The following is a 25,484-nucleotide window of genomic DNA, read 5'->3' as shown; positions in this document are numbered from 1 at the left end:
GCACCTCAAAAGTAACCTCTCGAAGAGGGTGACTGACTGTTGCCTCTATGTGATGTTGAGGTGTTGTCTATAGATATACCTTTGGAGCCCCCTCTGTAGGATCGACGAAAAGAACCCAGATTGGATGGATACTGTAGGGTTCCCATAGATTTTGCAACATCTGTGTCCTCCATCTTCTCTAAGGAAGTGTCTACCACAGGACCAAAGAGATGCTCTTTACCAAAAGGTAGATTTACATAGATGCCTGGACTTCAAGTTTAAACCCTGAAATTCTAAGCAAGGGGTGCCTTCTTAGCAAGATACTGGTGTTGATTGCACTAGCGGCAGTGTCAGCCGCATCTAAAGTGCATCTAATAGTTTTTTATGTTTAAATTGGTTTTATTAATTTCAATAGGAATTACAGGCAGTACAATGCAATATGAAGGCCCCCGGAAAGAGCATCATGCAATCCGGGCAATTATGTCCGTACAGTTAGGTATATAACGATCGAAGTATGTGGACCCCCGCGGGACATTAAGAAACCAACAACCCACATATAGCCTGTTGAGTGAACACAACCATAAAAAGAAAAAACAAACAAGCACCCCCCCAACCAGTGTGCCGGACTCTCAGAATATCAATTGTAGCATTCACATCACTCTCAGTGTGTGCCTTCATCAGACCTAGGGGGATCAGTCTTGACCTCCGTCAAGTGTAGTAAGCGAAGATACCTAGGGCATGTGATTTCGTTGAATTCTTTAGAAAGAAGGGTAAGCAGTGGTAGCCGGATTTTGTGGAATGTTGCCGTTGATTGTGTGAGTGTGGCTTGGATGCGCTCCATTCCCAGCGTGAACCATATCTTGTGCAGCCACCCCGTGTGGGTAGGTTTAGTGTTCGTCCCCCAGAGTGAAAGGATGTGTTGGGAGGGTAAGCATCTTGTGTAATTCTGTGTTAAGACCCTTATCCGATTCTTTTGTCACCAGCCACTTTTCAAAGTCAGTCATATCTGCCAACTAATCGGCCATGTTTGGGTTGCGTGAGCCAATATCTAAGCTGAAAGTATTGAAAAAGCTGGGGCGAGGTGACGTCATTTCCCCGGAACAGTTCTGAAAGGGGGAGAAAGCCCCGCGAATCGAAGAGGTGTCCGTCCGACCATCTGCGCCATTGTGGAAAGGCATGAGGGTCAGTGCCCGGCGGGAACTCAGGGTTGTCTAAGAGAGGAGTGAGTGGGGAAGGGAAAGTTGTAAGGCCCCTTTTAACAGCAACCGCATCCCATACCTGCAGAGTGGTGAGAGTAATAGGTGAATTCTGGAATTCAGGATGTAACGCAGCCGGTGGGTTCGGCGAAGGAAAGGTGTGAGAAGTTAGCCTGGTATATGATGCTCACTAGTTCTAGTGATCACCTTGTATCATGCCAAGCAACCCTTATGATTGGTTGTAAGTCAACCTTCTAGACCAGCTATCCTAGTGGTAGCGTGGACAAAGCAGTCTTAGGCTAAACTCTGAAAGGCATGTGAAGCAAGCTGTTTTACCATATACAACCCCCTTGAATACCAAATGAAAGGACACCACACAGATATATATTGAAAATATAAACATATTTATTAACTACAAATATCCCCTATACTCTTTATGTGCACAGAAGCACAAGCGTTAAAACATAACACAGTTTAAATACACAAAAGTTGCACAATATGGATGAGCCCTAGGGGCCACCTAAACCATATACTAAAATAGTGGTATAAGAACCACCTAGCTGAAAGGAAGTAGGCCTAGGGCCTGGGGAATCGCTGGAGCTGATCGGGACTAGCAGTGACTAAGTCAGGAAAGGCCTGCGGGACTCGGGTGCAGTGCGAAAAGTGCACGCATATACCAATGTTAAGTCAATGGTGCATAAAAGTTACAAAGTTCGTTATTAAGGAACCTTCCGAGTGACCTAGAAGAATGAAACCTTAGACACAGGCACTAGAGGTGTGTACCAGTGTGGGAACACCGGCGTTGATGAGTTACCTCAACCACAGGAAGCGGGTGCACAGGTGCGAAGAAGTGTTGGGTTTCGTCACGCAGGTCGATGGTGCTTGGAGCTGAAGAGGCTGCAGGCGGCTCGATGTGAAGAGTTCCGGTGGATCCAAGGGTGGATCTGAAGTGGTGAAGACCTGAAAGCAGAGGGGACAATGTTCAAAGTCACTAGCCAGTGACTACAGTGGAACCAGGATGGAACCAGGCGATGTTGGGTGCAAACAGGCGATGGGCTGTAGCTTCTCTCAACAGCCACGTGGACACGAAACGGCCGAGGACGTCCAGGAGTCGATCACGAGCTGTCCCACGAAGGCTCTAGCTGATGGCGGTGTCGGCAACTTGATCGGAGCAAACAGGCCTTGGCTAATGCAAGCCACGCAGGAAGTGAAAAAGGCTTATCACTCGGACGAGCAAGGTCAGAGCGGGTGCTCCCTTTTACAGGAGCGAGGGCAAGTCTGGAGCAACCAGACCCGCAGTGTAGATTGTAGGTTTCGTCGCCGTGATGGCCGCTGACCACGTGGCAAGTGGCCAGGATGGCGCGTCGAGTGGCACAATGCAAAAGGGCCCCACGCAGATCGTGGAGATGCTGGGGGGCTGATCTTCGGTGTAAGGGCTGCCCCGGTTAGGGGGCTTCTCAATCCCCAAAGCACAGCGTCGAGGGTGCCTCGGGTGCTGCGCAGTCAGCTTTTCGGGGGTCTTCCGAGATGTCCGGTACCACGTCTCTCGGTGCCTCCACGGGTCCCTTCTTTGCAAGGACTGTGGATCGGGCGGTGAGAAGTCTGGGAGTCTGGGTCTCGTCAGGCTCTGGGCTCGGGCTCCGGCGGGAGGCGGCGGCAAAGCAGACGTCGAGTTGCTGGATGGTGCCTGTGTTCACAGGGTGGCCACTCCTTGGCCACAAGGGAGATGCTCTTCAGTCTTCTGTGCAGCAGAATGTCAAAGTCCGGCGTCTTCTTAGTTTAAAGTTGATTTCAGGATGATCTGAGGTGCTATGGCACTGCTCCCACTCTTATTCCCAATCTGAGTGGTGGATCACCTGCTAGGTCCCTCCTCTGGGTGGGACCAGGAAGGGGGCGGTTACACCCCCTTTCCTTTGTCCAGCTCCTCGCCAGGCCTGGGTCAAAAGGTTTGGACTGGCTTATGCACGGGGACACCTTGTGTGCCCCGGGCAGGTCTGATTCTATTCAGCCCTGTCCTACCCAATACACAAAATCCTGTCTGGGGTGGTGCTCGCACTTCCCAAGGCAGGAAACCCTTTGTCCAAGCCTCCCTCGCTGGAAGGACTCCCAGCAGCAGGAGGTCAGACTTGTGTCTGTGGTGGCAGCATCCATTTTGTGATGCTGAGGCTCTGGTTAACTTTAACCGGGGTTAAGGCTATGTACATGTCGTGTCCCTCTAGAAGAGTGGAATGCTATCCCCGTCGACAGAACTGTTGAGGGGATAGTATTCCAAATCGTATGACACCTTACTCGACATGTTTTGATAAAGCCAAACCAAAGTTAGCATATAACCGCGAGGATTATAATGCACGTAAGAGTATATGGTATGGCAATATCCCGGAACAGCTAAGGGAGTTGTTCCCGACAGCTGCAGACAGGCTCAGCTCATGCTAGAGCACCATCTCACATGAAATCACGCACTCTGCCCCCAGGATTGCAGGGGCCTTCCATAGGAATGGCTTATAGGTTAACATGTGTCCAGTTTAAGGTTAGATATAGGGATACTATATCTAAGCAAGAGGTGATTAAACCAACTTACCCCAGCTGAGTGATCAGCCAGTTGTGTCAAATATGGAGGCCAGGCCAGGGGTGGCATAATACATGCTGCAGCCCCTGGTAGGCCTTGGCCACACCTATGCCCTGGGTACCTATGGTACACTGTTACAGGGGCCTACAAGGTGAACCAGTTCCAATTCGTAATGCACCTAGAGTGCATTGGCAATAATTTAGAGAGAGAACAGCAGGCTGTGGGTCTGATTAGCAGGCCCACAGCCACATTAAGTCATAAACCAGTGAAGCAAAAAGCAAAAATTTGGGGTGACCATAGGATAGCAGACCCTACTCTCCTACAAACGGTATCTTCCATAGTGATGTCTGGGCCATGGCCCTATCTTGGAATAGCCATCTCTTCTCCGATTCTGGGCGGTACCGCTCAACTAAATAGCGCAATTGTGGTGCTTGAAAGTATTGTTGGAGATTTGGAATCCCCAGGCCTCCCTCGTCCATCCCTCGATACGCTAGTTGCTTATGTAACCTTATGTATGAAGCCCGGGCCTTGAAAGGAATTAAAAAACCTGGTGAGGACCAGGGCAAGCAGCGGGCAGAATGTTTTATAAAACCGGCAGAGTAACCGTCCGGGTCAGGTGATTTTAGAGGCCGGAGGCGAGATATGGCTGCTACCACCTCATCAAGTCGGATGGAGGCCTCCAGGGCGTCAGCGCTCGCCGGGGATAGCGCCATGGTGGCGGCATCCTCTAGATAGACGTCAGCATCCTCCCCGAGACAGTACGGGCTCGATATAATGAAGCGTAATAATCCCGGAAAGCTTCCGCTATCTGCGCCTCCTCCCGGATTTCATCGCCGTTCTCGTCCCGCAAAACCTGAATTTGAGCGCTGGACCTTTGCTTTCAGTGCACTGGCAAGGAGGCGACCAGTCTTGTTCCCCCCCTATATAGTAAGTGTGGCGGCGGCGAAGGGCAGCGTATTCTGCTCTATCTGTATCCAGTCCTGCCAATTGAGCCCTGGCCGCTTTTAGTTGCTTCCAGACCCTGGGAGCCTCAGTACGACTGTGAACCCTCTGCAACTCTGAAACCTGGGCAGTCAGGGCCTCGCGCTTAACTTTACGGTCCCTGGACTCGGACGCTGCTATCGCAATGAGTTCTCCGCGCACCACCGACTTCAGGGCCCCCCACAATGCTGACACTGGTGTCTCTGGAATGTCATTGATGGTCAAATAGTCAGTGATACACTTGCGGAGTTGCTGAGCTACATCTGCGCATTGCAGGAGGGGTTCTCGTAGTCTCCACCCGCCCGGGGGTCTCCGAGCCTTAGGGACTGTGAGTGTCAGTTCTACTGCGTCATGATCTGAAAGAGCTGCCGGAGTGATACATACATCGACCACCCGGGCCTCTAGTTCCAAGGAACTGATAAAGTGGTCCAATCGAGCATAAGTGTGGTGTACATGGGAGTAGAAGGTATATTGTGACGTTCCCGGGTGTTTGGCCCTCCATAAGTCCACTAGCCCCCTTTGCTGTAGCCATGCCTTGCCTGCCCAGGAGATAGCGCCTGCGCTTCCGTATCTGTGCCCAGACCTGTCTGTGTTAGTGTCCATCACTAAATTAAGGTCCCCCCCCCAGGAGCAGGAGAGGGTCGGAGGAGCGCAGCGCCTCTGAAAGTGCGTTCTGTAAAAATGTCTCTTGCCCCGTGTTTGGTGTATACAGAGACCCCACCGTTATCTGTTGGCCCCCTATCAGTATGCTGTGGGCTACAAATCTACCCTTGATCTCTCCTGCCTTGTCTTTGATCTCCCCTCGGATGCGGTTAGACACTAAAATCGCAACCCCTGCTTTTTTCTCCGGTGTGGAAGAGAAGAATTGGTGGGGGAATGCGCGGGACCTCATCCTATGCCAATCTTTCATGAGTAGGTGAGTTTCCTGGAGTAAACAAATCTCAGCCCCCGAGTTTTCCAAATAGGAAAGCACCGCCCTCCGTTTAATGGGGTTGTTCAGGCCTTTCACATTTAGGGTCAAGATCTTTAAGGCGGCGTCTTCATCATGAAGTTAATGGACATAGATTGCTCAATAAGGCTAGTGACATCCCGTTGTGTCGCGCATTAGAGCATTGACCGTGCCGACACGCTAGTACCCCCCCGACACACTGGTTCCCACCCCTGTCCAGCTCCCAAAATCTAACCAACCCCCAAACCTCCCTCCCGCCCTCCCTAACACCAACCGGGCCAACCCCCAGAAGACTTCCTCTCCCCCCCCGAACCCACCCCCCCTAACCCCAGCAAGGAATTCCCAAGTAGAAGTCATAGTCCCAGGCCTATTCAATCTCAGTTCAGGCCTGTGGTAATGTTACGTTGAGGAGTAAGCGGCTGTGGCGACCCCAGAGGCCCCCCCGCCCGTCTCCCCATTGGACCAGCATTGTCCCAGTGCTGTGAAGAACCCCCCTTACTGCTGCGTCAGTTCAGCTTCGTAGTTTCCTTGGACACCTCTTGGACAGCCGATGCCTGTTCTTTCGCCATTGTTGCTGGATCCGGTTTAAGATGGGCTTTAGGCGAATTTCTACGACCCACTCGTTGCAAACCATCTCGGGGGCGCGGGGACTTCTCTTGCAAAGATCGTAAGGCGTCCTCTTGCGTTGCTGAGTCCTCATCAAGTGCAATGCTGAGCAGGTCACACGTGTCTCGTAGAGATCTGAGTTGTTGCAAAGCTCCGTTCCATTTAAAAATCACCCGAAAGGGATGACCCCCAGGAATACGGAACCCCTTTGTCGCGCAGTAATGTTGTAACTACCCTGAATGGAAAGTCAGGTAGGAAGGCCAGGCTCGATTTTTGCGCCTCCCTCCACAGGTGCCAACACGGGCAGAGGCTGATCTCAGCGCCAGCTCTCACAGGCGCCCCCCCCCCACTGTGCCGGAGCCCGGTCTCCGTGCCTGCCACTGTCCTCCTGGCCGCCAGCCTCGGGGGGGGGGGATCCTTTGTGGCCGCAATGCTAGTTCCGCCTCCTCTGCCTCAAGCCGCCATTTCGTCCAGACTCCAGTCGGGTCTTCGCGCCTCAAGGGGAGAGCGTCTCCAGGGTCCGATGCCGCAGTCGCTCCTCTTCTACATAAGAAACCACTACAGAATCTAATGGTAATTGACCCTTGATATAAACTGGATCGGTTGGTGCAGATTTATACTTCTTATCTACTCTTGGGTGTAAGACTTCTTGCGCGAACGGGAACTTTAAAAATACAGTCGCATGTTTTAGCATACCCTTCAGCATAGGTAGTGTATGAGCGGATCTCTGGGAATAGCTTAGTGTTTCAAATAGAAAACCCTCCTCAAGTGACTTTATAAAGAGTACCTCCATGATATTCAGCAGCCCTATTTATTAACTCTATGTACCCTACACTATCATCAGGTGGAGAGGGTTTTGTAGGGTATAAGTCTGGATCGTATTATCGTCCCATGGATCAAGCTATTATTGTCTACCCCATCCCAATCATCCTGGTTGTCAGGTTATTGTGGTGGTGGTGAATTTGTGGATGTTATTAAATTAAGGTTATGTGGGGAAGGAGGTGATGTAGGACACTTACCACATTCCTCTTGAGAGAAAACATGAGGTACAAATCACTCTCCTCCTCGGTTTCTAGTTTGCGTTTTAATGGCAATTTTGCATGAATATGTCCAGTTTTGGGATTGATGACCAGTTTCTTTTGTTTTGGGTCCTGGTTTTAAGGCTGGACGTCGAAACGATGCTCCTTTGATGGAGCAGGAGTGTTTTTTTGTTTCGGTGTCAATATTTTTGAAGCAGATGTTTTCGGCATCGAAGTGTTCGGATTAGAAGACTATTTCGGTACCAAAAGGATAGTTACCAAAGCGTGCTGATTGTTTTGGCTCTGTGCCTGAATGCAGCCGACTCATTCCAGGGCTAGAAGGCTTTAATATTTGTTTCGGTGCCAGGCCCGAAGGCAACGCATTCGAATCATGGTCTCGGTGCGGACGTTGGTCCGAAGGCAGATATGGGACCGGAACCTTTTTCTTGGGCAGAGATAGAGTTTGGGGGAGGATCAGTACTCAACATACGCTGACCCTGCGGGATGTCTTCATCCGCGACTGATGGTTCCGACACGGAAATATGTTGTTCTTCCTCGGCTCCATTGAGCGTCGAATGCATCATGTTCGGAATCTTCTCTGAAGAGATCCGACGCAGAGCCGCTATGTTTTTGTATTTCGTGACGTTGAGCCCGAAGGACACGGAGCGTCTTCTTGGATCCAAAGGATCTGCACGTCTCGCAGTCTTGATAGTTGTACTCCGGGGAGGGGCCCAAGTTGCACACTTGGTGCGTGTCGGTGCGCGGGTACTTGGCGTGGCACCGAGGACAGAATTTAAATTGAGTCCGTTCCATCGACTGAGAGCTGGCCCAACGTGGCTAGGCCCAACGGCCTTCCGCGAAGTTTCGGATTAAAAGATTTTCCTGAACCATAGGATACACAGAGAATGGAAAACGCGATCGAACAACAATACCATCAAGGGTAAGTGGATTGCACACCCAGGGGAACCCGAGAAACTGTGTCAAACCAGAGAGCAGCAATTCACGTCCAAACCAGATGGACAAAATACAATTTAACAATTGAGTCGATGCCCATGCACACCGAAAGGAGGAGTCACCTACTTCATGACTGGAAAGACTTCTTCGAAGAAAAACAAAGTGCAAACATCCGGACCCCGTACTAGATGGCAGGAGTATGCAAAGCATGTGATCTACAGCTCACATGCCTCAAACATGATGTTATTGGTTTAAAGCTAAGTACTTGGTTGTGGGAGTTGGGTTTCCGGGGTTAGAATATGGGTTCCCCCAGGGTCAAGGATGCACTCAAAGAGCACCTTCAGCGGCACTATGTCAGCTGGGGGAAAAGTGCTGCGGCCCAATGTTATCCAATAGGGTATATGGGGCTTCTGGTTGGTGACCGCTCCCAGGCATGCGACTTGGTTTTGGGAGCAAAGCTCCTGGGGTTTAGCTCAGGGCAAAGGGGGAATCCAATTTAGAACCCAAGGTGCATATGCAGGTGTACAAGGGCGGCAGGGTGCAGGGTTCCGGTTTGGTTTCTGGTGCCCTGTTTTGAATGGGGGTTGCCGGTTTTGGCTGCAGGCTCGGTCCAGAAAGTCGTCCAAGAGGAGCAAACAGCTGGGCAGATATGTTTGAGGGCTCGGGGACATGTGTGCACCTCAGGTCTTATCCAGGGCACAAGGCGGATGGCTGCAGGGGTGCCTTTTGAGGTCGGATTTCACCTTAATGGGTCACACGCGGGGGGCATACCAGGCGACATTGGGGAGTCCTGGAGGGGTCAACCCACGGTGGACTCAGACTGAATCGCTGGGGGACCTCGCTGGTACCAGTGGGCCAGTCCTACTCTGGCCGTAGGCGTTGGGTGCAGTTTTAATTCTAGGAGGCTAGTTACTTTGTCCTCAGAAGGCTCAGAGTTATCTTTGTTGATTCTTTTGAACAGAGCTGCTGTTCACAGGAGAGCTGGTCTTTGTTGAAGGCAGTCAGTCCTCCTAGGGCTTCTGGAAGACGTTGGCTGCAGGACAGGGCGGCCAGGGCGCGCAACGCAGATCAGCAGTTCAGCAAAAAGTGGGGGCGGCCATGCAGAAAGAGGGCACTTTCTCAGACATCGAATGCTACAGAGCTCTGACCTGGCTGCAAAACATTTTCAATAACATGAGTGAACAAGCAGCTGCAAATAAATGTTTTTAAAAACTGACTGCTGCTTTATACAAACCCCCTCCATTTCTACAAAAGGTTTTCATGGTCTCATCTGTGCTACGTAAAAGTAACCACATTACAACATAACATTTTAATAAACCATTTATGGCAAAAAGTGACTCATTAGGCTGAAGCGTAAGCGAAGGTTTAAAATCCAGATGTGCAAAATGAAAAGTACCAGTGGGAACATGCCATATATTCCTCAAAACCTCTGCAGTTTCAATGGGTGAGTCAGCCCAGTACTGTTTCAAACCTGTGACTTCCAGATCTGGGATGGTGCCCAGCCCATGCAAAATCTCACCCAGTGTGAGAAGCCGACTGTATGCAGTTTTTATAGCTCTTAATGTTGCAGAAGGCTTTAGATGCCAGATTTCAATCAGACACACTTTCAGAATTTATAAGGGGACTGCTCAATTGTGGATCCTACACGTTTAAATATATTGCTCCACAAACATCTTGCCCTCTCCCCATCTCTACCATGAGGAGAAGTAAAACTACCTTATCATTTGTAACTCGTTCAGTGAGGCCAGATGACATCATCTTCTGAAGGGTCTTCTCTTTGCTCTGGGCTTGTCGGGCAAGCTTAGCACTGCCATGTCCAAACCGGGCAATGTAATTCTATAAGAAAAAGGTTAGGCAATATTGACAAAGGAGTGATCCTTTTGACACTACACAATAAGCGAACAGGTCAGTGCAACAAAGCTACAATCCTATGGACTACTACGTTATCCACACTTTGTCCAGACTAAAGGAATACACACTTCATTTTCACAAATTTTATTTTTCTGTATTCCCCACCTGATTCTTTTACAAGCTCTCCACTTGGGCTATCACAGATCAAAGGTCCATGCAAACAGTTTATTGGGGGGGGAGATTGAAAATGGAAGCACCAATTGATCAGTTTTTATGTGATGCATGCAACTAGCAGTATAGGAATAATCTCCATAACACATTCCCTTATCTTGAAGGTTAGATGACAAGCAGAACAGTTTCTACCCCAGCATGTAGAAATGCCAAAGGGCAAGTAACCACACAAGTGAAGGTTTATAAAGTAGACATTTAGAAGAAATTTGTTTAGAGGAACAAATATGCAAGCACTCAATGCTTTTTTAATAATGCTTTACTTTCATGATCGCCCTCAGAACACAAACAGCCAAGTAAACATGTTAAACAACTACACAAAGCATCAAGGGCAGCCAGTAAGGTGTCCTCTCCATATAGTGTGTGAACTGGCGAGTGAGAATTCTCCCACCCCTGGAGAAAATGTCAGGAAAAAAGGCTCACAACAGTGCCAATTACTGCACAATTACAAACACTAATTAGATAAATTTTTTCAGGTCTGGATCACGGTGTGGCATCTTAACTAGCATTGGAGCAGGAACTTGAAGTTTAGAGATTAGGTAATGCCAAATTGCCAAGCTGGTAAGTCCAGCAATGAATCTCACAATAGCAAGAAACAAATTACTTGCGTGTAACAAGTCTGCTGCTTGAAACTGCTCTAGTCACTTCTGTGCATTAGGATCTAATGAAATGCTATAGATAACAATGGCAAGTCTGGATATCTCACAGCACGAGACCACACGAGCTTCAACAAATGAAACTTGTGCGGTCTCCTAGTTCTGTGAGGGACACTCGCCTGCTGCAGTAGTTCTGCAAACAAAACAAAAAAAACAAGAAAAATGTGGGGGGGGGGGGGGATCAGTGAGGGGTTGGATGTGCTGCTTGCAGGGGAATTAGGTGCAGGGTCTAGCACAAAGAGCCTCACATCTTACATCACTCATGACATGTTAGATGAGATCCCGATTATATTTATTTATTTTGAAAGTTTTATATAGCGCGGACAAGATCCTTGCGGATATCAGAGCGCTTTACAAAGAGAAGTACATGGGGGAGCATAGTCAGACAGATACATCAATAGGTCACATAGTATAGATGGTACAAATAGGTGGCTACAAAGCCAACCTGTGTACAAAATAGTACAAGTAAATGGCTACAAAGTCCAACATGTGAGCAATCAGACAATTAATAAAAATAATCAAGGTTGAGTGAGAGAGTTCGACGGAAGGGTGGACGACCCGTTGGGCGGGGAGGTGTAGTTGTGTGAGGTGTTGCCGGGGCGACGAGAGGGACGAGGGCAATTGCTGCGTCTAAGAGCGGGGATTGACGCTCGGTTTGTGGCGTGTTGAGTGAGTGAGTCAACCGGATGGGTGGGGGATAAGTTGGGAGGGGAGGTGGGTGAGGGGTGTATGGGGTGTGTGGCGAGTAGTTCCTTGATGTTGTGTATGTCATCTTTGATCTGAGCGAGGGTGGCCATGATGTTGTCCATCGTGGGGTAGGTGGTGGAGGTGGGGGCGGCCGACGGAGGAGAATGGCTGACCCGGGAGTTCGTTTGCAGGTGGGAGCGTGGGCTGGTGTTCGAGGAGGTGTGCGTTGTATTGATGTACAGGAAGGTGTTAGGGAGAAGGGATGTTTTGGGCGGGAGGGGTGTGGATGAGGTGGGGAGGGGTGATATCATCCAATGGAAACATCACTTTGCTAGAAGCTTTCCATGAAGAAGTTATTCAGAAAGCTACACAGGAGCCCAATTTTCCACAATATCTGTAGTACCAAAGGGCGTATCATTTCACAAACAGAAAAGCATGAAGCAGGTCTGTGAAATCACCCACATTAAGAAAATTAGTTAATTACCTGTAACTACGGTTCTCCAGTATTGATATCTTTCCTAGATTCACATGCTTGAATCATCCCAGTCGCTGTAGTGGAAGTTCCAAGGTATACATATAAAAGCAGTAGATAAAATACCATAGGCTACCATGCACTGGAAAGTCAGTGCAATAGCCTAGCTACCTTTTTTTGTAAAAGAACCAAATCCAACCAATAGCCAACAGCACCCTCTAGAACAATCTCACGAGAGGCTAGGTTCCTCAGATTTTCCAGCACAAGTGTGCAATTATAAACCTTAGAGAATAAAGGAAGCCTCTACGAGGTGGAGGGTGGGTTGCATGTGAATCTGTGAAAGAAACCAATATGGAGAACCGTAGTTACAAGTATGCAACTCATTTACTTCTCCAGTATTGGCTCTTTCATAGATTCACATGCTTGAATCAGTAGTTAGCAGTTTTGTAAATATGTATATTTTATAGTAATGTAATATAAACCTTTGTACCTTAGAGGATGGTGGGTTATACAAACATGCTAATATAAACCTTAATGAGATGGCTATATAAAGGATAAAAAGAATGCCTCCAATATAGAGGCTTACCTTATTGAAATAGATGACACAGGACTGCCTGTCCCACTGCTGCCTCGCTATAAGTTGCCATGTCCAGGCAATAGTGTCACGTGAAGGCATGAGAATTCTTCCAGGTAGCAGCACTGCAAATCTTGTCCAGCAGGACACCAGCAAAAAAAGCAGCCGATAGAGACACTGCTCTTTTAAAAAAAAAAAATAAAAAAAATGTATGTCCTCATTCGCCGTCAATCACTTCAAAATCCACCTGGGCGTCTGTACTCACTCTCATAAAACTAAGGAATGTAGGCTATTGGAATGGAATGGAGCCCCGCCTACTGGTACTAGACACTCCCAGGGTATCAATGAAGAGTCCACTGAGATACCCCTTCTGCCAAGCTCAAGAGAAACCGCCACATTACCTGGCGGCACACAGCTTAGCCCGAAGAGTATTAACAGCATAATCATAGGACTTAAGGGGGAGAAGAGAAAAAAAAACGACCATTTGCCTCGACAAAGAGTTCCATCGATGTTGTAGGGGATTCCAAAATGCCTTCTTGCTGCTACCCTGTCTGGCTAAACCAAGCTTGAAGACTGACAAAACTGATGGCTGCCAATCCGCAAAAGTGGGAGGGCTAGATTCCGTCCATTTTATACAAATTTGCCTCCTGGCTAACAGGACAGAGTAAAAAAGCAAGCTTCGGCATAACAGGTGATGTTTTCTGCGAAACCAAATATTAATGGTAGATCTATATTGATCACACAGCCTAACACTTGTCGAAAAATCTCCAACCTCCCGCCAGAAAGTAGCAAGAGAAGGACATTCCATAAACATATGTATATCTTAGGCGGAGACCAGGCCACATTTTTAGGTCGAGCGACCTATCTCAATGCGCATGCGCATTGACAGCGGGAGCTCGTTAGGTCGAGCGACCTATCTCAATGCGCATGCGCATTGAGAGCGGGGGCTCGATATAAAGGGGCTTAAACAGAGGTTTAACTAGCTGGCGATTTGGTGCTGTGCCCGTGAAATGCTCGTGCACAGCATCAAATCGCCAGCCATCTGCCATCTGTTCCCCAGCAGCTCCGCCCCACAAGCTTCCCCCAGCGTGCGCTCTGGCTCAGCCGAGCCGCACTCCTCCCACACCTCTCACACACAAGTGAAGTTTCACTTCAAAGGCCCCCCATTTCTCCTCCCCCTCCCCACAGCAATTTCACTCGTCTAACTGCAGCCCGGACAACGAAAAACATTTGAGTGTGGCTAGACTACGTAAACTTTGTACCTCAAACACACACACATTTACTCTTAGCCTCCGTGGCACTCTCGTCCTCCCTTTTGCACGCACATTTTTTGCTGTCCGCTTCCACGACACTCTCTGCTGTTCCCTTCTTTAACTCTTTCTCTTTCATTCACTCTTTCCGCATCCTTTTTTTTTTTAATTCTCCCAAGTGCACGCTCTATCTGCCTTTCATAGCTATCACTCGTCCCTTGTATTCTCTCACTCGCACGCTCAAACACACACACATTTACTCTTAGCCTCCGTGGCACTCTCGTCCTCCCTTTTGCACGCACATTTTTTGCTGTCAGCTTCAACGACACTCTCTGCTGTTCCCTTCTATTACTCTTTCTCTTTCAGTCACTCTTTCCACAGCCTATCTGTCTTCATGACTCTGTTTCTCTCATATTATGCCCCTCTCTCTCTCTCTCGCTCCGTTTTTCTCTCTCAAACACACACGTACACGCTCAGAAAGATGCTTGTAAGCACACGTGTAACTGCAGCCTGGACAACGAAAAACTTCTGAGTGTGGCCAGACTATGCAAACTTTGTACAAGTGCAGTGAATTTTGCACAAGCTTTTTTTGCATCGACCTTCTAAGTGCAAATATAATATTTTCACAGATGGATGGCTGCACAAAACGGGCTTCTGCAGCAATCGGTGCAAATGTGTTTGCATTGATCATTCTGTGCAGATTTTGGTGCAAGCATTGCAGTGCACGAGTGCCATGGTACTATGTTGGTTGTTCAAGGGTAGATGGGTTCAGATCTTCGTTTCGGTCTGCCCTTTAGTTTTCACAACAAAGCAAAGACAACCCTGAAAATGTCCATGAAGTATAAAACATCTTAATGTAAATTGTCCGGCAAATTCCAACATCGCCACCACATCCACCACCACCTCCACATCCACCATGACATCCACCGCCACATCCACCACCACCACCGCATCCACCACCACCACTGCATCTTCCCACTGAACACCACCACATCCACCGCATCCACCACCACCACCGCATCCACCACAACCACATCCACCGCATCCACCACCACATCCACCATCACCACCACATCCACCACCACATCCAACATCACCACCACATCCACCACCACCGCCACATCCACCATGACATCCACCACCACCGCATCCACCACCACAGCCACCGCCACCACATCCACCATCACCACCACATCCACCATCACCACCACATCCACCATCACCACCACATCCACCATCACCTCCACATCCACCATCACCTCCACATCCACCATGACATCCACCGCCACATCCGCCACATCCGCCACATCCACCACCACCACCACCACTGCATCCACCACCACCACATCTTCCCACTGAACACCACCACATCCACCACCACATCCACCACAACCACATCCACCGCATCCACCACAACCACATCCACCACATCCACCACCACATCCAACATCACCACCACATCCACCACCACATCCACCATCACCTCCACATCCACAATGACATCCACCACCACATCCACCATCACCTCCACATCCACAATGACTTCCACCGCCACATCCACCACCACTGCATCCACCACCACTGCATCCACCACCACAGCCACCGCCACCACATCCACCGCCACCACATCCACCGCATCGACCACCGCATCGACCACCGCATCCACCACCGCATCCACCACCGCATCCACCACCGCATCCACCACCGCATCCACCACCGCATCCACCACCGCATCCACCACCGCATCCACCACCGCATCCACCACCGCATCCACCACCGCATCCACAACCAGCACACCCACATCCACCACACCCACATCCACCACACCCACATCCACCACACCCACATCCACCACACCCACATCCACCACACCCACATCCACCACACCCACATCCACCACACCCACATCCACCACACCCACATCCACCACACCCACATCCACCACACCCACATCCACCACACCCACATCCACCACACCCACATCCACCACACCCACATCCACCACACCCACATCCTCCACCACACCCACATCCTCCACCACACCCACATCCTCCACCACACCCACATCCTCCACCACACCCACATCCTCCACCACACCCACATCCTCCACCACACCCACATCCTCCACCACACCCACATCCTCCACCACACCCACATCCACCACCACACCCACATCCACCACCACACCCACCACCACACCCACATCCACCACCACACCCACATCCACCACCACACCCACATCCACCACCACCACATCCACCACCGCATCCACCACCACATCCACCACCACATCCACCACCACATCCACCACCACATCCACCACCACATCCACCACCACATCCACCACCACATCCACCATCACCTCCACATCCACCACCACATCCAACACCTGCTCCACCGCATCCACCACCACCACATCCACCGCATCCACCACCACCACCGCATCCACCACCACATCCACCATCACCTCCACATCCACCATGACATCCACCGCCACATCCACCACCACATCCACCACCACCACCGCATCCACCACACCCACCACCAGGTGCAAATGCAATGTTCTTGGATTTTCGTCACAATAAAATACACTGAACATAATCTTAACAAAATTAATTTACAAACGTTTAAGCTATTGCCATTATAAATTACAATACATTTTATTTAAGTATTAATTATTTACAAAATTAAAAGCCATTGTTATTTGCAATATCAATACATCTAAGTCACGTAAAGACAACACACATTGCATTACAAATGCTATAGGTGTCACATTTGCGAAAGTTAAAACTATTGACATTGTAACTGACAAAGCTATTACTTTTGCTATTTCAAAACCAACACATAAATAAAAAAAGTGTAATTTACAATACCAATTGCTCAAACTTTCCTAATGCGAGACCTATTGCATTTCCAATGCTTGTTTACAACTAACTGGTGGCCCAACTGAGATTTTTGTCAGTTTATGAGGTGTAAAGTAGGCCCTGTGGATAGTGAACAGGTGACTTCTTCTTAGCCAAGCTGGTTTCACAACTTCATATAAGATCTTACATGATTTCTGACATAGTTTAGCACAGTCCCGGTCAGACTTTCTAAGTGGAAGGGTTTTAGCCAAGTAGAACTTCAGGACCCTCCGGAGATCTAGAGAGTGTAATGACCTCTCCGGGGGAGTAGAAGGTTAAGGAAAAAAGGTAGGTAAGGTAATAGACTGGTTGATATGAAAGTCTGAAACTACCTTAGGCAGAAAACCTGGGTGTGTTCGTAGAACCACCCTGTTGGCATGAAAAACTAAGGTTCCTTACAACACAAGGCCTAGATTTTGCCGACCCTACGGGCAGAGGTAATCGCCACTAAATCTCCACTAAAATCTCCACTAAAAAAGCAGCTTTCCAGGTCAAGTGCTGCAAAGAAGCCTTATGTATAAGCTCGAAAGGAGCACTCGTCAGTTTAGTCAGGACGATATTAAGCTCTCAGGGAGCGGAGGGGGACCTCACCGGTGGGAAGACTTTAAGCACTTGTAAGAAATCTTTAACTACAGGCATAAGGAAAAAAGATGTTTGAGAAGGTGTCTTCCTATATGCTGTGATGGCAGCTAAATGAACCCTGATGGAGGGGTATTTTAGGCCTGATCTCGCTAAATGCAACAGATAAGGTAGAATCACCTGCTCTTGGCCATGTACTGGGTCGAGAGAGTGTTCATGACACCATAAGATAAACCTCTTCCACTTGAAAGCCTATGACTTCCTATTGGAGGGTCGTTTCGCTTCTTTAAGAATGGTCATGCAGTCTGCTGGGAGGTCTAGGTGTCCATTCTGGATGATCTCAGGAGCCGTGCCGTCAAGTGAAGAGAGGGGAGATTGGGGTGAAACACCTTCCCCTGGTCCTTGGACAACAAGTCTGGACGGCAAGGAAGTCGCCGGTGCGGTACCTCCGACAGCTGTAGAAGATCAGGGTACCACCACTGGCATGGCCACTCTGGTGCTATTAGGATCATCCTGGTGTTGGTCCTGTACAATTTCTGGATCACCGCCGGGATCAGAGGCAGGGGAGGAAAGGCGTAGAGTAATGTCTGCGACCAGCTGATCAAAAGTCCGTTCCCCAGTGATCCCTGTTAGGGGAACCTGGACGCGAAGACGGGGCATTTTGCATTGGCCGCGTCTGCGAACAGGTCTATCTACGGTACGCCCCGGCGCAGAAAAACCTCCTGCGTGGCTTCCTCATTGAGCACCTAATCGTGCGCTTCTACGAAGACTCTGCTTAGGCAGTCTGCTTGGATGTTTTGAAGTCCTGGTAGATGAACTGCCACGATGGAAAGGCCCCTTGCCAGTGCCAGATGGCTTGTGCTTCCAGAGACAAGACTCTTGACCTCGTGCCTCCCTGTTTGTTCAGATAGAACATAGTTGTCGTGTTGTTCGTCTGAATCTGTAGGTAGTTGGTGCGCAGAGAAGGGTAAAGAGGCTTGAGAGCCAGATGAACTGCTCGAAGCTCCAGGAAGTGGATATGGTAGCCTTGCTCTACTTCAGACCAGAGGCCTTGAACTTGGAGCTGGTCCATGTGAGCACCCCAGCCTTGAAGGGAGGCATCCGTGACGAGTGACCGAGATGGAGGAGGACGATGGAATGGAACCCCCCGGAGGAGATTGGTCCGTTTCAACCACCATCTTATTGACTCCCTGGCTTCTTGAGGGAGCAAGACCCAGTCTTCCCAGTGATCTGAACTCTTAGACCATTGGTCCTCGAGGGCTTGCTGCAGAGGCCTCATGTGAAGGCGAGCATTGGACACAATGTAGATGCAAGAGGCCATCGACCCCAGGAGAGAGGACACTTGTCTGGCTGTGGGGGCGTGAGTGCCCAGTAAAAGCCGACCTTCAGGAGCATAGATGACAACCTCTCCTCTGAAGGACACACGCTTGCCTGTACAGAGTCCAGGGAAGCGCCCAGGTAGTGAATCCGTTGGGAAGGGTTAAGTACTGAATTCTTTAGATTGACTTTAAGACCCAACGAGTCCATCATTTTGAGGCAAAACGACAGATGGTTCTGAAGCAAAGTCGGAGTGGAGCTTTTCAACAGCCAATCGTCAAGATATGGATAGACTAAGATCTTTCTTCTGCGAAGAAAAGCGGCCACTACCGCCATGCACTTGGAGAATGTCCGAGGTGCGGGTTTCAAGCCAAACGGAAGCACTCGATACTGGTAGTGATGGCGTCCGATCTGAAACCTTAGAAATTTTTGGTGCTTGACTGACACTGGTATGTGGAAGTAAGCGTCCTGCAGGTCGATTGTACACATCCAGTCTCCCTGATGGAGATGCAGGAAGATCTAGTGCAGGGCGAGCATGCAGAACTTTTCTTTTTGGATGAATTTGTTCAGCAGCCGTAGATCCAGAATGGGCCTGTATTCTTCGACTGTTCCTCTTTTTTGAACCAAAAAATACCGGGAGTATACTCCTCGATTTTTTTCTGCATGGGGGGGGGGGAACCTCCTCTATAGCCATCTTCTTGAGGAGGGCGGAGACTTCGTCTTGCAGCAGTTGACTTTGGAATTGGGGAAGGTGCCTTGCCTGAAGGAGGATTTGCGGAGTGGGGGGGATTTGAACCTCAGCAAGTAACCATGCTGCACAATATTCAGCAGCCATCTGTCTTTTGTTATGGATCTCCACTCTGCCAGATGATGAGAAACACTCCCTCCCACCAGAGTGGGGAATAATCGTGGAGGAAGCAACGGCTCAGGGCTTGGGAGGCTGCTTGGAAGCAGACTGCTGTTTGTTATTGTTGCCTCTGCCAGGACGTCGCTGCTGGAAATGCATTTTCTGCTGAGACTGGGATGTCCACAGAGGGGTTTGAACCCTCTGCTGAAAAGACCTTTTGTCTCCCTGGCGAAAGCGCTTCTTGAATTCCTTACGCTTTTCTAATCCCACAGCCTTGACATCGTCTATTTACGCTTTCATTTTGGACATTTTGTCGTCCGCATGTGTCCCAAAAAGAGAATTACCATTGAAGGGGAGGTTCAATTTCTTTTTCTGGGAGTCCGGCTTGAGTCCTGTCAGGCGGAGCTAGGCCGAACGACGGGAGCACATACCATGTGAGCAGCCATGGGCCGCAAGGTCAGAGGCATCTACTGCGGCGCTGATGACCTGATTGGCTACGAGCCCTCCTTCCTGTATAATTTCAACAAAGTCTTGCCGATCTTACTTAGGAAGCTTTACTGTAAAGCGAGTCAGGGAGTCCGAGGGACCTGTCGTACCTTCCAAGCAAGGCAGAGGCACTAGCTACCTTCATATATGAAGAGGAGGTGTTGCATACCTTTCTGGCAAACAAGTCCATGAGTTTGCTATCTTTTTTAGGTGGTACAGAGGAGGAGGTAGTGCCCGAATGGGACTTCATGGCAGCCACCACAATTATAGAGTCCGCAGGAGGATCAGATCTGAGGAACAAGGGATCCTCTGCCAGGGCCTTGTACTTCTTGGCTATCCGAGATGGAACAGATCCCACCACCGCCAGTGTGAGGAAAGTAGCCATAGCCGGTTCTAGGAGTCCGGGAAACGGGGGGCAGCAGAGGTCTGAGCACTGTGAGATGATGAAGGGTATCAAAAATCACAGAAGTGGGTACCACTGGTGTATGCAGCGTAATGTTGAGCTTTTTTGCTCCCCTGCCCAGAACATCTGAGAAAGTCACGATGTCATCAATTGGAGAGACTCGTGAAGGAGGCGTTGAGGAGAAGGTCGGAAAGTAATCTCCGAAAGACGACATAGTGGAAGATGACCATGATGAAGATCTTGTGCGCCGCCTCTTATGGTGCCTGTCACGATGCATGCTGTGACGGTCCCTGGACCTAGAGCGATGCCTTGACGGAGATCTCGGTCTAGGAGAAGGTCTTGGCCTGATAGGTGTTCTTGGCCACACTGGAGAACGTGATCTGGCCGGAGATCTTGGTCTGGGTGAAACCCGGTGCCTCCGAGGAGACTTAGACGGTCGGGCTTCTTGCAGTAGACCGAGTATGTGCAGGAGTAATCAGCGCCCGGACTACTATGACCGCCAGAGACAGCCCCTTGAGGACGATGAGGTACCAAGCTGCATGATCTGTCCGCAGATCTGGGGGAAGGTTCTGGGGAGATGTATTGGCATTTATATAGCGCACTACTTACCCGTAGGGTCCCAAGGCGCTTCGACCGCTGCGAAACCCTTCCTGGCTTCCCTGAGAGATGGTCCCTTAATGGGTATCTCCAGGGTGAGACCAGGCATCCCCGGCGGTCTGGTGGGGCCGTTAGTGAAGATGAGGCAAGCTAATGCCCAGAGTTGCCGAGTGTGATCGCTGATCAGAGTGGGCACCGAGGCGAGAGAATTATCGAGTCCGCTGACCCTGGTCCAGAAACCTGCCGCGCCGGGAATCGAACCCTGGTCCCGGGCCGTCCTCTGCTCTCGGGTCTGCCGCCTCTAACCAGTGAGCCACACTACTTCACTCCTATATTCAATCCAGAAGATGATAATTTGTCCCCTTAAGACCGGGAACCAGGGGACTCCACCACGACCATCACCCGATCCTTCGACTGCAAAAGTTTCGATGTCGAAGACGTCTGAGTGACCAATGGCGTTTAGCGGGGTCTTGATGCTCCGGACGTCGATCGCCCACACCGTGAGGGGCTCGACTGCGAACCTAGACGTCGAGCCGGTGACTTAGACGTCGATCTTCCTCGACGTCTGTCAGAATGAGAGCCTCCATGACGTCGTGTCGACGACGACCCTCTACGTCGTGTCTACGGCAACCTTTCCTGGCGTCGCCTTGACGTAGACCTCCTTGACGTCGAATGGTGGGATCTTGAAGACCCTCTCGACAGTGGCCGGCCAGCCGGCGGCGACCTGGAAGCAGTCTTAGCTCTCGACGCTAACCCCCTCGGGGCGGCGGAGTGGCTCAACGTCAACGGAAGCCTCGACGTCAACGGAGACTTAGAGATGGTAGCAGCCACAGACTTCGAGCCCGAAGTGTGGCGCCTCGACGCCGGCTTACTTGACTGCGACGTCATGATGGTGACCTGGGCCTCTTAGACGGCGACCTCGACTGAGTTCTTCGACCTTCCTGCCTCTTTCTGGGGGCAGGAGAAGCGGACCGACGCCGTTTTTGGCCATGCTTGCTTGCAGATGAAGATCTAGGGACTGCAGGAGCACACACCTGGTGACTTCTGTCTTTCTCCAGCATGGCATGAATTCTAATTCTCTGCCTGCCGCGAAGAGTCCGTCTAGAAATTTTTTGACAGTGGTGGCACTGGTCAGGGTTGTGTGCAGATGGAAGGCACACAATACACACTGCGTGTGGGTCAGCCAGAGCCATCTTGTCGCAAGAAGGACATTTCCGGAACAAAGCAGGAATTCTGACAGGAAATTCTTGTGGGTTTGCACAGAAAACCAGTTTAGAAGCCTTAATAAGCCAGAAGATGTCGAATTTTTTGAGAAAAATCTCTCAAAATCACAATTTCAGTTAAAAACGGAAGATCTCAAGCTGCAGGATCCTCACAGAAGGAGCCGGAAAAAAGAACTGACCCAACTGCCACCTGTGGTGCACCACGGGAGCAGGGGGTCGCCTTCAGGTCTTAAAGGCACGGTACCCCTACTCTAATGCCTTAAAGGCAAGGTGTCAGTTTTCTTTGTTGCTTTATAAACTACTGCAGCCTACTGGCAAATGCCTGCAATTACAGGTTTTTCCTATGGCAATAAAGCATTGTTGTATGCAAATGTTTACTGCTCTCTCTTTCTTCCCTAGGGGATGGGAGAGTACTACTGTGTGTATGCTGATTTTATGTAATTTTGCGGCAATTTTGCCAGTTGGGAAATGTAGGCTGCAAATGTGTGTTTGTACATCGAGAGGAAGTCAGTCTGAATACTTACGGGGAGTTGCCAGCCTGAAAATCGTATTTGCATCTCAAAAGCAGGGAAGGCATCTGCCTTAGAAGCGCATCAACCCACTGAGGTGTAATTATTTTCGGAAATTGAGGCATTCAAGCACACCCACATGGGGAATACAACTGGCTACACTACGGTTCCCAGAAAGCCGTAAAACGAACCACGCCCACTGAGGCAGTCAACAGTATAAGTGTGCGCCGAGAACAGTGCTTGTTTTTCCTTCACGAACTGACGCTGCTGATGAAAGGAATGAATCCTGAAACGCTTTAAGCGCTTGAACTTCTGATGTCTCTTTTGTGATGTATGCCTGACAGCAAGATGCAAATTTCAACTAATTGAATAAACGAGTTAAAGTACTTCCTGTGGCCTCGATTCGAAATTTGGGTCCTGTTTGAATTGATATAGATATAGATATATATATTGATAGATATATATGCGCAAACAAATTGTCCTGTCGCAGCTGGAGCACTGTCCAGTGGGTGCCAGCGTTGAGACCAGGACAGTGTCTCAAAGTTAATTCCATACAAAGAAATGAAATCGCTGCACACTTCTTGGATTTTCACGCAGTTTTATTCAAACGTGCCACACTCCTACGCGTTTCGAACCGTAGTTCCTGTTCACGGTAGTAATTGTGAATAGTCCCATTTTGATTTCTATATTTATGCTGATGCACACCACTTTCGTTACCTGGGGCATGCTGGAACTTGTAGTTATCGCAAGTTATTTAGCTCGAATTGAACTGCGCGCTGGGGGCCGTGCACATCAGCGGGGTATAAACTTTGTTACCTCACTGAAAGTGTTCCTTGGGTTATAGGATTCTGCCGCTTTCTATTCGCAATCGTGACGCACACGAGCGAAATTGATCATGAATCTCATGATGGGGTGGTGGGAGAGAAGCGTGGCTTGGAGAGAAGAAAACGACCATCATATGGCCAAAGTGGCCCTCTGGCTACGATTCATTGACGACCTCTTCCTTCTGTGGAGAGGTACGGAATCAGAATTCTATACATTCTTCGCTGTTCTAAATGAAAATCAAGTGGGTCTAAAATGTACATGTTCCATCAGCACAAAGGAGATAGAATTCTTGAACACAAAAGTATATATTGCTAATGACAGGATACAAACTACTGTCCACAGAAAAAAAGACAGCCACAAACAGTCTTCTTCATGGACTGAGTTTTCACCCACAGAAATTAAAACAGCATACCGTATGGAGAACTATTACGGATGAGAAGAAACTGCTCAGAAGATACGGAAATGGAGAACAAATTCAAAGAAACCAAAGAACGTTTCAAACAGCGAGGATATAAAACATTTGACCTTAATATGTGAAACAAAAGCAAGAACCAAAACCAGGGCGGAGACTCTCTTGAATAAAGAGGATAAAAGAAATCAAGCCAAAGCTGGTACTCAGCAAATAACAGAAGAAAAGGAGGAACAACCACGAATGATAATGACTAAGCAAAGAAAGCTACAAAATACAGAAAGTACTAATGAAATACTGGCATGTGCTGCGCAAAGACCCAGATATAGGAGTGAACTTGGGTGCCCATCCATTGATTGCATATAGAAGAGCGCCAAATCTTTCTGATCACTTGATTAGAAGTCATTTTGAAATCAAGAAACCGGAAACCTGGTTGGACACAAGGAAACGTGGCTTTACCAAATGCACAACATGCAAGGCATGTAAGATAGGTCGAATGCAAATGCTACTTACCAGTATGCATCTGTTCTTGGCATGTAGGGCTGCTGACATTCATATCTGTGCATAGATCGCCGCCTAGTGTTGGGTCCGGATGATTGCACATTGTTGTCCTGGAAGAGTCTTCGAAATATCACGAGATAGGTGGCTCCTCCCCTGGACTACAGTGCGCATGGGCATCGCCTCCATCCCCAGATTGTTTTTAGCCATTGGCCGAGATGGAGTGAACTATGTGAGTGATGCCCATGCTATGAGCATATATAAATATGAATACTGCAGCTGCTACAGGCGCCGGGGAGGAGGGCGGGCGATATGAATGTCAGCTGCCCTACATGCCAAGAACAGATGCATACTGGTAAGTAGCATTTGCAGTTCGAGGCATGTGGGCTGCTGAATTCATATCTGTGCATAGAATACATAGCAGTCCTCCTATCATTGGCGGCCGCCCGTGCCAGCTGCAGCAGTTTGAAAAAGTGTTTTGAGAACAGCCTGACCAACAGCTGCCTGCTGTTTAGAGTGCACGTCTACACAGTAATGTTTAGTAAAAGTATGTGTGGTAGACCATGTGGCTGCTCTACAAATATCCTCTAAGGGAATGTTCCCAAGGAAAGCCATAGAGGCCCCCAACTTTCTGGTGGAGTGGGCTCTTGGTGGAATTGTGAGAGTGCGTTTAGCCTTAGCGTAACAGATCTGAATGCATTTCACGATCCACCTAGCGATACCAGCTTTGGAAATAGCGTTACCCTTGTGGTGTGAGGCAAATGCAACGAAAAGTTGCTTGGTCTTTCGAAAATTCTTTGTCCTGTCAATGTAGTACATTAACGCTCTTTTAACGTCAAGGGTGTGGAGCATCCGCTCCGCCAGCGATTCAGGGTTTTGAAAAAACACTGGCAACTCAATTGTCTGGTTTATGTGGAATT

At 49.3% G+C, this 25,484-nt stretch overlaps 1 protein-coding gene across 1 annotated transcript in view; it reads right to left on the bottom strand.

Annotated features, from left to right (window-relative positions):
- The window catches only part of LOC147664970 (ATP-binding cassette sub-family F member 2-like), a 137,868-nt gene extending 117,383 nt beyond the window's left edge, over nt 1-20,485 (bottom strand). Inside the window, exons 1-2 of the mRNA XM_086949851.1 lie at nt 20,270-20,485; nt 9,967-10,086 (exon numbers count right to left, since the gene is read on the bottom strand). Coding sequence (XP_086805977.1) covers nt 9,967-10,086; nt 20,270-20,485 — 336 coding nt within the window. The remainder of the gene's footprint in view (nt 1-9,966; nt 10,087-20,269) is intronic.
- Between the last annotated feature and the right edge of the window lie 4,999 nt (nt 20,486-25,484).

This window comes from Lissotriton vulgaris, unplaced genomic scaffold, assembly GCF_964263255.1.
Source record: "Lissotriton vulgaris unplaced genomic scaffold, aLisVul1.2 SCAFFOLD_3494, whole genome shotgun sequence".
Classification (NCBI taxonomy): Eukaryota; Metazoa; Chordata; class Amphibia; order Caudata; family Salamandridae; genus Lissotriton; species Lissotriton vulgaris.
The sequence above is the reverse complement of the archived record's forward strand: the minus strand, read 5'-3'. Positions and strand labels throughout refer to the sequence as shown.